The sequence below is a fragment of the Mus musculus genome, chromosome 4, assembly GCF_000001635.26.
Source record: "Mus musculus strain C57BL/6J chromosome 4, GRCm38.p6 C57BL/6J".
NCBI lineage: Eukaryota > Metazoa > Chordata > Mammalia > Rodentia > Muridae > Mus > Mus musculus.
The window spans coordinates 98,496,149-98,512,642 of NC_000070.6; the positions used below are offsets into that span (position 1 = coordinate 98,496,149).

The following is a 16,494-nucleotide window of genomic DNA, read 5'->3' on the forward strand; positions in this document are numbered from 1 at the left end:
TACAATAGGATGAGTGTTGATCTATAGGAAATTAGGCCTCTGTGTTCAGCAGCCATGGGCTCACCACAGTTAAGGCAGAGGCTTAGCAGAAATTATATTTTTTTTTTTTATTCCTCTCTATCATATGCTCAGTGTAGGTAAAAATCTTGTTTCTGTTATTGGGCTTATTAGGAGAAAATTATACTTACTCAAAGCACTTGACATATGACTGACTATGTGCTTATCGTGTGAAGGGCTAGAGGTGGGGCTCAGCAGTGGAGTGGTGCCTGGGAAGTGCAGCACCTTCCGCTCAATCCTCTGTCCTTCGACAAAGTAAAAAAGGATGGGTTTTGAACTGTCCAATAGCTTCTCGTGTTGAGAACTCATGCATGACCACGCTGAGCTTGCTGTCTTTCCTATCTCAAGTAGGAAGTGTGTCTGCTGTTAGGAACTGGGAACTGTGTTAGGGAGGAGTTAAACAGAAGCGGTGTCGCATTTTGACCAAATTCCTCGCTGTGGTGGAGAATTGTCGGTAGTTACCGTATGATGAAGCTTTCAGTTGTGCATGTTCTGGCGGCAGAGTGAGCTGCAGTGTCTTCCTGTTTGGTGATACCAATGAGCCTGTGCTTCTGAGCGCGCATGGGTTAGGGCAGAGCTCCCGTCAGGTTGGCACTTCTCCTGATTGAGGTGTAGAGTGCAGCTGTAAGACAAGTGACGCTAACATTTCTCAAAACCTTTTCTTACAGGGATTTAGAGATGAGCCATATCTTGAAGAACTCGTGGATGAACCTTTTCTAGATTTGGGAAAGTCTTTGCAGTTCCAACAAAAAGACGTGGACAGCAGCTCGGAAGCTTGGGAAATGCATGAGTTCCTGAGTCCTCCGCTGGACGGCAGGGGTGAGGAGAGAGAGATGCTTGTCGATGAGGAGTATGAACTTTATCAAGATCACCTCCGGGCCATGGAGTCAAACCCACCACCACCACACATTCGGGAGGCCGCTCCTGCATCTCCCGTGCTGGAACTCCAGGCTGGTACACAGTGGCTGCATGCTAACCTCTCAGGAGGCGAAAGGCTGGAGTGTCACGATGCAGAGTCCATGATGAGTGCCTATCCCCAGGAGATGCAGCAGTATAGCTACAGCACTGCAGACATGGTACGGCTTTGCGACACAGCCACCACCTGCTCCCCGCTCTGCCCCCACACCCCTCGCTCATGTTACTTCCATTCATAAGGCAGAACTGAATGGGCTTCTCACAGTTAGCATGGCCGACAGGATGCACTGCCAGGAGCTGAGCTGTGTCCTTGAGGTCACTCCTTTTTGTGTCTCACCGCTTCTCTGGAATCATGAGCTAGTGGGTTTTCGCTGGTTTTTTGTTTTGTTTTATTTTTCTGTTGTTGTTATTGGTAGTGGTGGTGGTGGGTTTTTTGGTTTTGTTTTGTTTGTCGTGTGTGTAACATTTTTCTCCTCACTTCTTAGTTCAATAAAGAGTCCTTTTAATCCTTAAGATTTTCTTTTAAATTCCCTCAGGGTGACATGGTTATATGTTTCTTATGTGGTATATTTGTCAGGGCAAATCAGGGCAAAATGAACATATAGTACATTATTATATGCTATACATTATTATATACTGTACATTATTATTTCTATCTTTGCTGTTCATAGCATTCTCCCTGCTATGTGTGATGCAATACCAGTGTGTGCCAGAGAATTACTTTCCCATTTGAGACTCAGACTTGGCAGGAAGCATTACCTTTTAATGGGTTAACCTTAGTATTAAATCACCAGTAAACTTAGTTTTTTAAAATAAAGTTATATTTAATTAGTTCCCTTCCTTTTTCTCTTCTCTTCTCTTCTCTTCTCTTCTCTTCTCTTCTCTTCTCTTCTCTTCTCTTCTCTTCTCTTCTCTTCTCTTCTCTTCTCTTCTCTTCTCTTTTAAATTTTTTTTGAGGCAGGGTTTCTCTGTGTAGCCCTGGCTGTCCTAGAACTCACTCTGTGGACTAGGCTGGCCTCACACTCGGAAATCTGCCTGCCTCTGCCCTCCAAGTGCTGGGATTAAAGGTGTGCACCACCACCTCCTGGCCACCTGCTGGATGGTTTGTTGTTTGTTTTTTTTTTTAATTGCCTTTGTTTTTATTTTGTTTGTTTATTTTCTGGCCTGAATTAATTTTCAGACAATGAGAAGAAAGTTACTATAGATGGGGTTTTTATTTGTTGAAGTTTTGTTTTAGTTTTCTTACATGCATAAGTATTTTGCCTGCATGTATGTATGTATGCCATGTGCATGGCTGGTGCTTGCAGAAGAAGAACTGGATGTCAGATCCCTGGAACTGGAGTTACAAGTTACAGCTTGTGAGCTGCTATGTGGGTGCTGGGAATCAAGCCAGAGCCCTCTGCAAGATCAGCAAGTACTCTTACCCTCTGAGCCGAGCCGCCTTGGCTGCCCTAGAGGGATCTTTTAAAGGGATGAGGTGCTGTGCTCACACAGGACCCTGCTGTCTGCACAGGCTGATCTCTTTCTGTGTGATGAGCAAGGTAGACGGAAGCCAGCTTTCTCCCTTGGACATTTCTTCTCGTTCCCTCTAGTAAATCCTGTGGATTTGTTCTGCTGGGCAAGGTGCTATCCTAGATATCAATATAGCCTCAAGGAAGAGGGTTCTGGGCAGCCTGCTAGGGAACAGATGTGTTTAATGTGTAAGTGGTCTTGGATGCTGGAAGCAGTGACATAGTTGCCTGGTGTCCCCCACTGACAGTAGCTTTCTCTCTCTGCCAGCCCTTCCCTACATCCTCATACTGGATATTCACTTAAATAAGCATACTAGAATCAAAGATTGCTCAATGCGTGTACACTTTTGTTGTGGTTGCTTTTTCTCATCAATAGAATTCTCACTAAAATAAAACACAAGTTGAAATTTTGGTCCGTGTTGCTGCTTAGACATTTAAGGCAAGAGATGAAATACACAAATATATTTAGAATATTTACTCCATACATTTAGTCAAAATTCATGTATGATTTATGGACATATCAATATGTATTATATGGTAGGACATTGATGAAGATTGTTTCAGCACTAATAAACTCTGAACCACTACCACTTAATTTTCTATTAATTCTTCTCCCTGCTACAATGATGGTAGGGTGGACTTGGATCTTTACTTGCCCGCTGTTTGTACTGATGGACTTCTGGAATCATACCTTACCATGTAATCAATCATACCTTACCATGTAATCATTCATACATTATCATGTAATCTATGTTTGTTGTTTCCTACATAACTTCTCGAACCTGAAGATGACTGTGTACAGTATTTTCTGTGGCCTGTATTCTGTCAAGTCACATATGGAATTTTCTACCTGTGTAATATACATAGTTATTTCAGATTTAGGAATAAACTAAGATATGCAATGATACTATTAACATATATAATATTACAATCCTTGAGAGGATTTAAAACTATTCAAATGTATTATGAACATGTAGTTCCTAGCACCCAGTTAGGTCCTCAAGAGGGTTGAGGAACATTACTACTCTGTCCTATTAAGACTCTATTTATAGCATATAAATAATACCTAAGAAGTTCTATGTTGATTCTCCTCCACCACCCACATGCTCTTGTTTTAGGTAAAGGATGAACTATGACAGTTTCTTGTATGTGTTGTTCACCTGGCCGACCATATAAATTGTGTAAATGTCTGTATTATGTACTTTTTAGGCATATAGTTTGATGGTATTAAATACCATTGCACTGTTGTGTAACCACCATCTCTGTCCATCTCCAGAACCTTATCTTCCTTCATAGGAATGGTGAGCCCGCCAATTAATAAATGCCCTCCCCTTGCCCATTCTCCCTGGCACTAACTGTAACTCTGTCTTCTGTTTAAGAATTTGACTACTTCATAGAAGTGAAGCTGTGATAATTACCATTATATGTCTGGCTTACTTCATGAAGCATAAGCTCTTCAAGGTTCATTCATGTGTATGTCAGACGACCTCACTGAGGTAGAAGAATTAACCCTGTATGTATGTCTCAATGGAAAAATCTTTTCTTCTGACCCTCTCAGAGCTGATCCCGGAGAGTATCTGTTAAAGTGAGAGACAATGTTAGTGCAGAATTCAGAAAAGTTTTCTGTGGGTACAACAAATTGGTTTGTTTAGGATCCACAAATGAAACTTGGGGGACAAATGTGACAAGGAAATTTGTGACAGTGTTATTATTCCGGTGCTACAGGTGCTGCCACCTTCAGGCTGGAATGAGGATTGGCCTTCTGTTCTTCATGGACGTAGACCCATCCTCATTGACCTGTGACTGCTTATTTCCCACAAGTGGCCTCTTGGCATCCCCGTCTCTCCTGCCTTTGCAGTTTTTGAGACATGGGCTTACTATGTAGAACATGCTCTTGTCCACCGTGAAATGGACTTGCCTCAGTTCTCAGGTGCCTGTGTCATCCAGCCAGCTGCTGCTGCTGCTTTCAATTATGCAAGGGAAGTTCTAGAGAATGGCTTCTTTTTTGTACTTGCAAAATATATGATGGTTTTAGCCTGAAGCTTCGGCGAATGTTCTCTCATGTGCCACATTTTGGCTTTCTATGTAAATGCTGGGAACTGAACCAGGATCCTTTGAAACAGCCATATGTGCTTTTAGCTACGAAGCCATGACCTGGACCAGCAAGTTGTTCTTCAATGACAGGGTCCTCAGAAAGGGGACCAGAAGCTCAGAAGCAAATGGTAGAACATAGAGAAGATAAGAAAGTTTGAGACCAAGAGGTCTTGTCAAGCTATGTCTTGGACCAAATAAGCTCATTAAGAAGTACAGCACCTTATGTTCTATTTCTAGGAGAGAAGTGGGGCAGAGTAAGCAGAGTCTGTCATACAATAGGATCAAGGCAGCGGGAAGCTAATTAAACAAAGTTGCACAAGGGCAACGTGGTTTCTCAAGAGCATTATAAATCTAGCCTACAGCAGTCTTGGGACTGAACCATAGCCATAGTTCCCCCAAGGCCCTGGCCTCAGGCCATGACCTGCTCTGCCAAGCATATTCCTGGTTGTAGAGAAGGCTGTGTTTCTTCTCTATACATCAGTGCCCCAAGGTGTGTGATGAGTGGGTTTCAAGGCCCTGGACTAAGGATATTACTGGCTTTGCCAAACACTTCTCTATATACCAGGGCCTCAGGGGAGGCCTAGGTTGATCAGTCTAGCTCTTAGTAGAGCAGTGTCTCTAGTCCTCCACCCTATTATTCATGGATAATGTTGCTGTAAATATTGGTATATAAATACCTGCTCATCACCTGTTTTCAGTTCTCTTGGGTTGCCAAATTAAATCACAATCAGAGATTCTCCGAAGGCTTGTGGTGTTTATTTGGGAATAACAGAATAACTGAGAATGCACAGGTCATAGTGACCAGTAAGCATTTTCTAGGAGTCTAAGGCAAGTTTTTAAAAGAGAAGAATTTGCAGTCACAGTCCATTGAATATGAAGTCCCTGCTCTTGAAGTCCTAAAGTCATAGTTGGCCCAGATTATTAATGGAAATGCTTATTGGGGAGGTATTCTGTTAGAAGTGTCTTGTTGGAACTTTTGTAGAACTCACAAATACTAAGCACTATAAATGAAATGTGTATGTTCATGGGGCATGTTAAGAATGGGGCGTTTCCATAGGAAGATGTTGGGAAGAGCTGAGCATGGTACGTACATGGAGTGTATGAACCAGGTTCTGTAATCCCAACTGATGGGACGTAGAGGCGGGAGGGTGAGGAGTTCAGGGTCGGCTTTTGCTCCACAGTAAATCTGAGGTCAGTGCTAAGTTAGACCCTGATTTTAAACCAACAGAATTCAGAGACCTCAAGAAGGACCTTCAACATTGTCTCCGACAGCCAAGTATTTTCCTTTCCTCGTTCTCTGGTTCTGATCTTATGGTGATGTGACCAAAGGGATTGGGTTAGCTTTTCTCAGAGCATTGTACCATGCAATGTTCAGTGTCCAGCTTTGCCACACCCTTGCTAATGCTGGCTTGCCTGAGTTTTTCAAATTTGTGTTTGTGAGTAGCAAGTGTGCCCTACTGTGTGATTCGCTTTGAGATGACAACTTGCTCATATCCCAGTGCCTTAGTTACTGTCCTGTTGTATGAGTTGATAGCTGCCCAGCAGAAAATGTAAAGGAAGAGGCTCATTACTTCAAAGGGATTTCTACCTGTTTATTATAAGAGGGAAGGCAAAATGGCAGGAAATAGTTCTTGGTGGCAGAAATGTGGGAGAAGCTTATTCAGGGATGGTGAACAGGGAACAGAGAACACAGGCTGGAACCAGAGGTGACTGGAACCCTAAGAGGCCCATTCCTGGTGACCAGCTGCTGTCAAAATATCACTGCAGGCCCTTAAAATATGGCCTGTGGTGGGCATTGCAGACTCAAAGCAGCTCTGGCTAGCTGTGAATTCTACTTTCTCTTGCCTTAGGCCTCTCTGAGTGCTGGGGACACAGAGCAGAGATTATAGACTTGCACCAGCACATCTATCTCGTTATGACTGATTTGCATTTTGTTAATTAGTGGTTAGTGATGTTAAGCATCTTTTTTTATTGACTCAATATGTATTTGTGGGAAAACCTACTTTACAACCATCTGCCCATATTTTTTAAAGGTCTTGATTTTTTTGTTTGTGCTTTTGTTTTTGTTTTGATTTTACTTCAGTATTATTTGCCTCAGAATGATGGGGGGGGGCATTCTCTATTTATAGAGAAAATAAAAACCACAAATTCAATTTTCTAAGATCTAAGCTTGTAAATTTGCTTACTGAAAGCTGGAAAGATGGGTCAGCATCTAAGAGCACTGGTTGCTCTACCAGAGGACCTGGGTTTAGTCTCAGTACCTCCCAGGCAGGCACCAAGGTACACAGACAAGCATATAGACAAAACACTCACTCAATAAAATAAAAATAATAAAATAAAAATCTGCTTTACTAAAAGCCAAAAATATTGCAAAATGCCTTCCCTTTTACGTCCTCCATGCCTTCGTCCCTCCTTTCCTTTCTTTGAGAAGTCACTTTTCCTTTTATTCCAGTTGGACAGGACCTTACTTCTCAAGCCATGCCATCTTTGAGTTGAATGGTGCATTGTGGGCTCCATTGGTCATCTGACTTTATATTCTCTGTGATCATGATTTGTTTCGGGAAAGCTGTCAGGAATTAGCATAGTAGTTCTCAGCGTGTACTCTCTACCACTGAAGTTTGACTATTTTATTTTTAAAGGTTTTTTTTTTTTTAAGATGTCTTTATGTATGTGAGTACACTGTAGCTGTACAGATGGTTTGGGGCCTTCATGTAGTTGTTGGGAATTGAATTTTTTGGACCTCTGCTCACTCTGATCAACCCTGGTCAACCCTGCTTGCTCCGGCCAACTCAGCTCGCTCATTCCCTGCTCGCTCCAACCCAAAGATTTATTTATTATACACTGTAGTTATTTTCAGACGCACCAGAAGGGGGCATCAGATCTCATTACTGGTGGTTGTGAGCCGCCATGTGGTTGCTGGGATTTGAACTTAGGGCCTTTGGAAGAGCAGTCAGTGCTTTTACCCGCCGAGCCATCTCTCCAGCCCTATTTATTTATTTATTTGTAAGTGTATTGTCACTGTCTACAGACACCAGAAGAGGGCATCGGATCCCATTACAGATGGTTGTGAGTCACCATGTGGTTCCTGGGAATTGAACCCAGGACCTCTAGAGAAGCAGTCAGTGTTCTTAACTGCTGAGACATCTCTCTAGGCCCGAAGTCTGACTATTCTAATTCTATAGAAAGTGGATCATTAGAAAATATAACCATTCATACTTTTGAGCAATCAAAATCTCCAACAATAAAAAACAAACAATAGTCCCTGCTGTGGCGGTACTCTTGTAATTCCAGCAGTCAGTAGTTGGAGGCAGAGGATCATAGATAAGGCTAGCCAGAGTTACAGAGCTAGAGCAAGTTACAGAGTTTGGAAAAGTAAGACCGAAGTTTTAAAAATGCTAATCATTTAAGTTAATATATCTATATGGAGAGCATAAAATTTTAATTTATGATCTTCCCTCTTCCTCCCTCTCGCTCTTCCTTCTTACCCTTTCTGCCTCTCCCTCTTTCCTTCTCGCCAATAAACCTCCTTTATATTAATTTTTAAAAAATTATTCTTATAGAAATTTATGACAAATTATGTTCTATGTCTGTGGGCCAATATAACAAACATACCATTTTCTGGAGGAGGTTAACATCAGAAATGTATTTCTCATCCTGAGAAGTATAAGGATAAGGTCAGTGTGTCAGTGGTTTTGATGCTTAGGAAAGACTCAGTTTAGTTCACAGATGGAACATTCTATTATCGGGTTGTCTGGAAATCTCTTACTGGGCCTTTTCTTTCCAGTCTCTGGTCTCCTTCATTAAGGCTTCCATGCCTGGATGCCTCACTGAGACCTGCCTCTGTACACCTCTACCTGGGACAAGTGGGACCAGACAAATCCTGCTTCCTAGCTTGCAGGGCCCTGAAATTAAATTGCATTAAAAATAGATAAACAAGAGAAACATATGTGTATTTACTTCATAGCTTTATGTAGCATGGGAGCCTCGTAGCAGCTAGAGTCAGTTCCCCCGGTACTGAGTGTGGAGGAAGAATAACTTGTGAAAGTGCTGCTTGGTGTTAGGGAGAGACTTAAGGTCTCTGCTGCTTATCCTTGAAGAAGAAGTTGCTCTCTCTTTCCCTTCAGGGGCAATGTCTTTCATGAGTGGATTTCAATTCCGGCTTCTTGTAGGAAACAGCTTGAAGGTCAAAGCAATCCTTTTGTACCTGCTGTGTTTCAAGTGCATTCAATTTAAAAGTCTGTGTCTCACTACTTAACCTCTTTGAGTATTTTGATTTAACATAAGCCCTTTTGTTTTAGCATTCCAGCAGTGTATATCTGTAAAAACCCATAAAAGACGAGGCCAGAAAGGGAAGAAAAGAGGAAAGGGCACTAAGTTATCAGCAGTGTTTGTCAATCTGTCAGTTCTGGTTTGGGCGGACCTGCACGACAGGCATCTGGTGTGTGCAAGTTCAAAACCAACCTGGTTTACTCAAGTGAGACCCTGTCTGGAAAATGAAACTTAAGTTCAACAAGCAAAGAAAACAAGAGTGCTGAGGGAGCCGAGCAAAGGCCGAGAAATAGCAGCGATGTCATGGGTGTCAGAGGAACACATGTAGGATGCCATGTATCACCAAGTGACTTGATTGACAGCCAGGTCTGTCTGTCTGTCTGTTTCTACTCTGGGAGATACTGGTTTGTATTCATTTGTTAATGCTTAAAAACAAAACTCTTCCTAACTATGCAGGTTTCCAAGTCCTAGGCTCATGCAGCATTTGTTGCGACTCAGGAGAATAACCCGTGTACGGGGGATTAGGGTGGCAGGGAGGTGGGAGGTAGGAGGTGTGTGTGTGCGCTTGCGCGCAGGTGAAGCAGCTTGCAGCCTGTTATCCATTGTATCGCTGCCTGGTTTGAACAACATTGTGGTGTTTCCATTGCTTTTTAACATGCTGAATTTCGGGTTTTCTTCTTTTTCAAGATGGAAGAAACGTTTGGCCTTGATTCCCGGGCCCCCATACCGTCCTCTGAAGGAAATGGTCAACACGGCAGATTTGATGACATGGGACACCTTCATTCACTAACGAGCAGCAGCCTGGATTTAGGTTTGTGAGCTGTGTTAGATTGTGTGTAGGCCTTTCGCTTCGCTTTGTATGCAGTGTATTGTACTGTCACACTTACCTCCATTCTGCTGCTTTCACTTTTTTGAGATTAAACCATGATTACATTGTTTTCTGCTTACCTTTCGCCCTCCAGTCCCTTTCATCGCCTCACTGTGATCTTTTGAGCTTAGAACTTGTTTACCCTGTCTCGGGACAACTTTGGCTGGGAATTTCAACTTGATCCTTCAGTTTCTGTGTATGGAGAAGGCTCCATATCCTCTGCCTCATTCTCTTTGTATTATAGCATAGATGGAAGTGAGACCACCCCTTTACATGAGCTATGTCTCTCCTAATCTATGGTAAAGTATCCAATGCTATTAAGTGAAATTGCTAGCTCACTGGATGGAGCTGTTAAATATTAATAAAGGGGTGCATATTTGAAACATTTATGAAGTATTTTCATAACCATAAATTATAGTTGATTCTAGTACATTAATAACTTAGATTCCATTAAAGAATTCTGAAAGTGTTATGCCTCTCTTTGCCAACTCAGAATACCAACTTTCATATACTTTTATTCACCTAACAATGTGATGCTGACTTGTGTTCTGATATTGAGATCCCAGGTGAGACTCTTGTGCCATCATCACACCGGGACTCAGAACTGTAGGGCAGGGTCTATGCTGTCTTTCACGGCTGGAACCAGCTTGGCAGAAGCACGTCGCCATGACATCTCGTGCATTACACACAGATGGGAGAAAGCTTTAGAACACGATGAGAGTTTGCTATGAGGTCAAGACTCTGTTCTGTGACGTCCACAGGATGGAGCCTGATGGCGGACAGAGAAAGCATGCCGTGCTGGTTCTGGTTGGCCCCTCTGAGTGACCGGAGCAGGCCGTCACCGTGGAACCATACATTAGATGAGTCTGCCACTTTTCAGGCTCATAGCTGGGAAGGAATTAGAGCTTTCATTTATTTTTTATTTTATTTTATTTTTTTTAAATTTACTTTGTTTTTGTTTTTGTTTTTTTTCAAGACAGGGTTTCTCTGTATACCCCTGGCTGTCCTGGAACTCACTCTGTAGACCAGGCTGCCCTCAAACTCAGAAATCCGCCTGCCTCTGCCTCCTGAGTGCTGGAACTAAAGGCATGCGCCACCACTCCCTGGCCAAGCTTTTATCTTTCCTATAGGAGATCTACTCTTTAATTTCACCCCATTTCCGTGTTCTCTGGTTAGTGAGGGCGTACGAGTTCTTGGTTCATGATAAGACTGAACAGAGTACGCTGGCCTGGTCACTGCTGTTGTTTTATAGGTGTCTTGGCACTGCTTGGAACCTTGTCCTCCTCCCTCCCTTCCTTCTGCCCTTCTTCTATTCTGCTCATTATCACTAAATCAAATTCCCCAGCAATACTTCCATATAACTGTGCATGAAAACGCCCCCACCCCCACCCCAGGATTTAAGTCTTAATTTCAAAGGCTCTGTCCCATTTAATATTAATCTTGGGTTTTATTACCACATATTAATTATACAGAATGAGTTTTATTATGATTTCCCCCATCAGATATATGATGTCTTTCGGGTGCATTCACCTCCATTAACGCCCTTGTTCCTTCTCACTCCGTTGACCCTCTTCCTCTTTCTACTTTCATGTCATCTTTTCACCAGTGACTGAGTGACATTCATTGGGATTTCTTATAGAAGCACGGGTGGGGCATTCTTTATGGGTGCATAAACAACTTGTTTGTGACTACATTACTGAAGAAAATAGCATTCCCTCTCCCAGAAACCATGTATAGATTCTCAGAGAAGAGTTGGGGGACACCATTCAACTTTACAAGGCAGGAGGTAGTTTTTATTAAACATATCATTTGGGGACTGCTGTTAAAGTCATGTGTTGTGAACTTGTCTTCAGTCAGAAACCATTTATAAGCACACATCAGGAAATGCTGTGACAGACATGCCTAGATTTGTTGGTTGCTCATCGTGCCAAGCTAAGAAGATACTGATGTGGGCTGGTAGATATCTCAGCAGCATGTGTGCTGAGTTGATAAAATTCTGATTTTCATTTTCCTCTTGAGAGCTTTGCTTAGCAAACAAGAGACCCTATGTGAACACTGACTGGGCTCCTTTCTACTAAGCTTCTCCAAGCCTCTCTTTCCTCAGTTGGAAAGTCAAAGACTAGATCTGAGAGTTTGGGAATCCCTTTCAAATCTGCAGCTCACAAGAACACCCCATGAGCAACAACCCATCTTATGTTTATAGAACAATTAATTTTAAAATCATTTATTGGTAGCCTGCGTGTAACAGGCGGTTAATCTAAAATAATGATGTCGGAAGTGACAAAGTAGCAGGAAAGCACACAGTGGTTTCATCACCAACAGAAACAACAGCAAAAAAAAAAAAAAAAAAAAAAACCCACACGAGCAAAATGTTGTTTCTTTAAATACTCAATTTCACAGAGTGTGAGAACAAACTTGTAAATGAACATCCCAAGATTCCAGGAAGAGGGCTGGAGAGATGGCTCAGTGGTTAAGAGCACTGACTGCTCTTCCAGAGGTCCCGAGTTCAATTCCCAGCAACCACATGGTGGCTCACAACCATCTGTAATGGGATCTAACACCCTCTTCTGAAGCTACAGTGTAATCATACACATAAAATAAGAATAAATAGATAAAGATTCCAGGAAGAAACAACCCCGTTTCTATCTTACTGCTCACTCTGGATGGGTTTCTGTTGGTGTACCCATTTTCAGTCCAGCCCTCACTGTACACTAAGGCTACGTTAGCCTTGTCACTAATGGGCTCAGTAGTATGTGTCAGGTGGGAAGGCCACAGCCTGCTTGGGTGTGCCTGCTCAGCACAGCAGCAAACTTGGTTTTGTTTTGTTTCTGTTTGCTGTGTTATGCAACCACCGTCCTCTCTGACCGAGTTCTTGCTTTTTCTCCAGGCTGTTCCCTTACACCTCACTATGTATAAAGGTTTGAAAAATTTCCCCATTCCTCTTCTGTAAGCATTAACTTCCATTTATCCAGGGGCCTTTTTATTATTATTTTTTTAAACCTCCCTGTTTTCGTAACCCCTGTGCCCATTACAGCCATTGCTTAACGACTTCGTGGGCCTCCAGGACATGATTTGTTTTATGGGCTGTTGGGTGCTGTGAGCCCAGGGTGAACAGCTCTATAAAGTATGTGCCAAACACTGTGAGGGGAAAGAAATGGGTATTTGTGTGCTGGCAACAGGCCCGAGAGGAGGCAGTGGGCAGCAGGCCTGGGCAACAGGCAGGAGAAGGTGTAATGACCTTCGTGAACTTGCACGGCACAGCACAGCAGTGGACTGTGGGAAGTTGCTTGGCAAGTGGATCCTTTGTTGTGCTTACAGCCGCTGCTTGGGTCCTGCTCCCCTCTGCCTTCCCATGCATTTAGTGGAGGTGCACAGGCAACCCCTGGAGCTGTCTGGCCTGCTTTGACTAGCACCTAGGGATGGGGGCCCAGCAGTTGGCAGTGAAAGTGACTGGAGATGGGAAAGGCAGCTGAGCATGATAATTCTATTCACCGTGTCTCTGCCACATTGCCACTTGATTGGACCTGTTTCTGTGGTTTCTGGTCAAGACCAGAAGCAAAAGGAGTGGTCATTTAGTAGGCATTTAGTTGATCACAGTGAAGCATGGGTGGCAGTCACAGGAAAAGATGGAGCAGATTGCTTGTGGCTGACTGGTCAGTTCCAATTTTCTGGAGAGTCAAGTCTCTAAAACAAGATAAAGACACAGACTTGAGGAAGGCCTTTGGTGTAAAATCCCTCATGTTCTTAAAAACACGAGGGCAGACTAGCTGAGTGTTTATATCGAGTCTCTGAATATAATACACTGTAGTGATGAATCAGATGGTGTTACTGTAGGTACAGGCCTCTAGAAAGGGTCACAGCCTCCTCGGTGTGCCTTACTTATTCTTTTATCAAGCAGACAGAAAGAGGACACGGGCAGCATGTTTTATACATGTCTTTTGGACCATCTTACGCATTCTAGGAAACTGGAGGAGGGGAAGGAGGGGGCCAGAGTTCCCTGTGTTGGGTTAGAGAGCAGGTATCCAAAGCAGTCCTGAGAGTCTGGAATCGAGAGGTCTTCATTAGATAAAAGCATCAGGAGGCTGAGGCACAGGTGAAGCGAGAGAGAACTTAGACCGCATGCCTGAGGTGGGCCCAAGCATGGAGAAGAGTGGGAAACTGTTTGGACCCTAGTCCTGTTGGCTGAGGTCAGGATGGGAGAGGGAGGGTACTGATGTTTCTTTGAAGAGCTCTGCAGCACAGTAAGGGTACTGGGGCAGGGCAAACAGGCAGCCAGGCAGGGCAGACTGGGCCAGAGGGCAGGCAGGGAACGGGGCGGGGCAGTCCAGGGAGCAGGCCAGGAGCAGGCCACGGGGAGTCCCAGTTGCAGAGTGTTGCTTTTTTCACTTGTATTTTGGTTTCTGGCTCACCCACCTCTGGCTCCAATCCTTCCTCTTCAGGTGCCTGAGTGGAGGTGCTTTTATTTTTGGTGGCAAGTCAGAATATTTATTGAGTTCTGTCTTTCCCCTCCTCATGCTGTCTCCAGTGCCTTAGCATACATGATGCAGCTGGGAGTAGTTCCTGGCTACTTGTCTGAAGTCACTGTATCTTATCCGTCCCCTAATTGCTTCATTTTTTTTTCTCTAGAAGTTAGGGCTTCTGAGTATCAGTCCCCGTGTCCATTCTGTCTCTCACCGTTGGAACGGTAGCTCTGGGCAGTGAGAACTGTTTTAGGGTTTGTGAACTTTCTGGCAAGTAGTGGATGTGCCAGTTACATTTGTTGAGTGAATAATTAAAAGCCACAAGTGCTCTCAACCACCTATAACCCCTTACATTTTGTATGATGGTAAATAAAATACATTGTCTTTTTAAAAATTACAACCTCTGGTTAACTTCTGAAAAAAATTAAAAAAAAACAAAAACAAAAAACAAACAAGTATCCAAATCAAATACCTTTAACAAATTCTTTTTGACATTTTTGTGTGCACTTGTTCATGAAAAGTCAGAGGTGGCGCTGTCCCGTTGTCATGTCACGCAGGTTCCAGAGTTTGAACTCCAGTTGCCAGACTTGGTTGCAAGCAGCTTCCCCTGAGCCACGGTCCCTCAAATAACAATGTTGATGAAATTCTGTACCATATTTCATATCGCTTGGGTAAATGCTGCATTGCATATTGTTAGGCAGCTCTCTAAAGGAGCCTTCCACCTCCTCACCTACAAGTGAGCTTTCAGCCTATACTTTATAAGTTGTAGCATTTCACATTTTCTTCAAGAATACAAATTTCAAAGAAGAATGTCTGTGGGATGGGGAGGGGGCGGTGCTGTTTCACTTTATAGCTCATGGGTCCGGGAGGCTGGCCCTACTGGCTCTTGCCACAGCAAATCAGGCTCCTCCCTGGATAGCAAAGCTCTCCTGTGCTTGACCTGTAGTTTTCCCATCTCCTGCTGACTGCATAGAACTGTTCATAGTCAGCTCTTCAACCATGCTTTTCTGCCTGTAATTACTCTGCTTTCTGGAAAATAGCCCAGGTCACCTCAGACTATGGAGCTGAGGGTTACCAAGAACTTCTGATCTTCTTGCCCCTCCTTCCTGAGTGGTGGGATTGGTATGCACCCCACAGCTGGTTCATGTGGTGCTAGGGATCAGAGCCAGGGCTTCAGGCGCCCCAGGCAGCCCTTCTACTAACCAGGCTGCATCCCAACCCTGTCTGGAATCTACCTCTGGCTGGAGTCCAAAGCCGTTGCTCTCCCCTTAACCAGTGTGCCTCAAGGTTATTACATGAGCCTTTACAAATAGAAACCAAAATTAAGGATAAGAGGCTGGGCCTGGGGAGATGGCTTGGTGGGTAAAGTGCTTGCCGCACAAGTGTGAGGGTCAGGATTCTGCCCCTGAGAACCCATGTGAATGCCAGGAGAGTGTGACAGATAACCACCTCGAATCCCAGTGCTCGGGAGGCAAAGCCTGAGTCCTCACAAGCTGTGTAACCAGGGCTTAACTGTAGCAGGGAGCTCTAGGCTCAGAGACCCAGCCTTTGTAAGGTAGAGACACTGCATCACTTCAGGCTTCCACACAGGAACACATAAGAGCACCCACACACTTGAACATGCATGCATGCATGCATACCACATAGATACATATGCAAAATAAACAACATAGATGATAACGAAGAACACACACACACAAACGTTGGCTCATTAGGTGAACCATGGAACCCTGAAAATCTGAAGTTGATTGCCAGATGCGTTGCGTGACTTTGTGATCTGGTGCTCCTATGCTGAGCTGAGAGGCAGAGAGAATTGTTGGAAGCTCATGCAGCGAGCGGCAGGAACACAAAGACCTTCCACAAGGTGGGGTAGAGAATCCGCTCGTGAAAGTTGTCCTCTGACTGCCACATGTACACTGTACACACACAACTCGGAATGCTTTTCAGAAATTCAAAATAACAATTGAGGTTTTGCTTTCAGCACCCACCACAAACAAGTGGCTTATAAACTCTCCTTCCAGGGATTCTGAGGCCCTCTTCTGGCCTCTGTGGCCACACATATTCAGATGTTTAATTCCAACAATTAGGAAGCAGAGACAGATCTTTGTGAGTTTGAAGTTAACCCTTGGCTACATAGGGAGACTCTTGAACAACAACAACGAGGAGTAAGAATTAAAATAAGAAACTGGCCAATGACTCACTCCTGCTTTGCAGGCATAAGAGCCTGAGTTAAAATCTCAAACATCTGTGTAAAAAGCTGGCCATATGTGCTTGTAATCCCAGCACTGGGAGGAGAGAGATGCTGATCCTGAGGGCTCTC

The 16,494-nt window shown here is 43.7% G+C and overlaps 1 protein-coding gene across 11 annotated transcripts in view; it reads left to right on the forward strand.

Annotated features, from left to right (window-relative positions):
- Window positions 1-16,494, forward strand: part of Patj (PATJ, crumbs cell polarity complex component) — a 324,044-nt gene that overhangs the window by 100,589 nt on the left and 206,961 nt on the right. For 10 of the 11 annotated variants that reach the window (XM_006502706.3, XM_006502704.3, XM_006502705.3 and 7 more), the window contains 2 exons: window positions 726-1,133; window positions 9,534-9,657. In XM_006502706.3, coding sequence (XP_006502769.1) covers window positions 726-1,133; window positions 9,534-9,657 — 532 coding nt within the window. Of the gene's footprint in view, window positions 1-725; window positions 1,486-9,533; window positions 9,658-16,494 lie in introns of those variants that run through there. The other variant, NM_001005784.1, reaches the window with a different exon arrangement.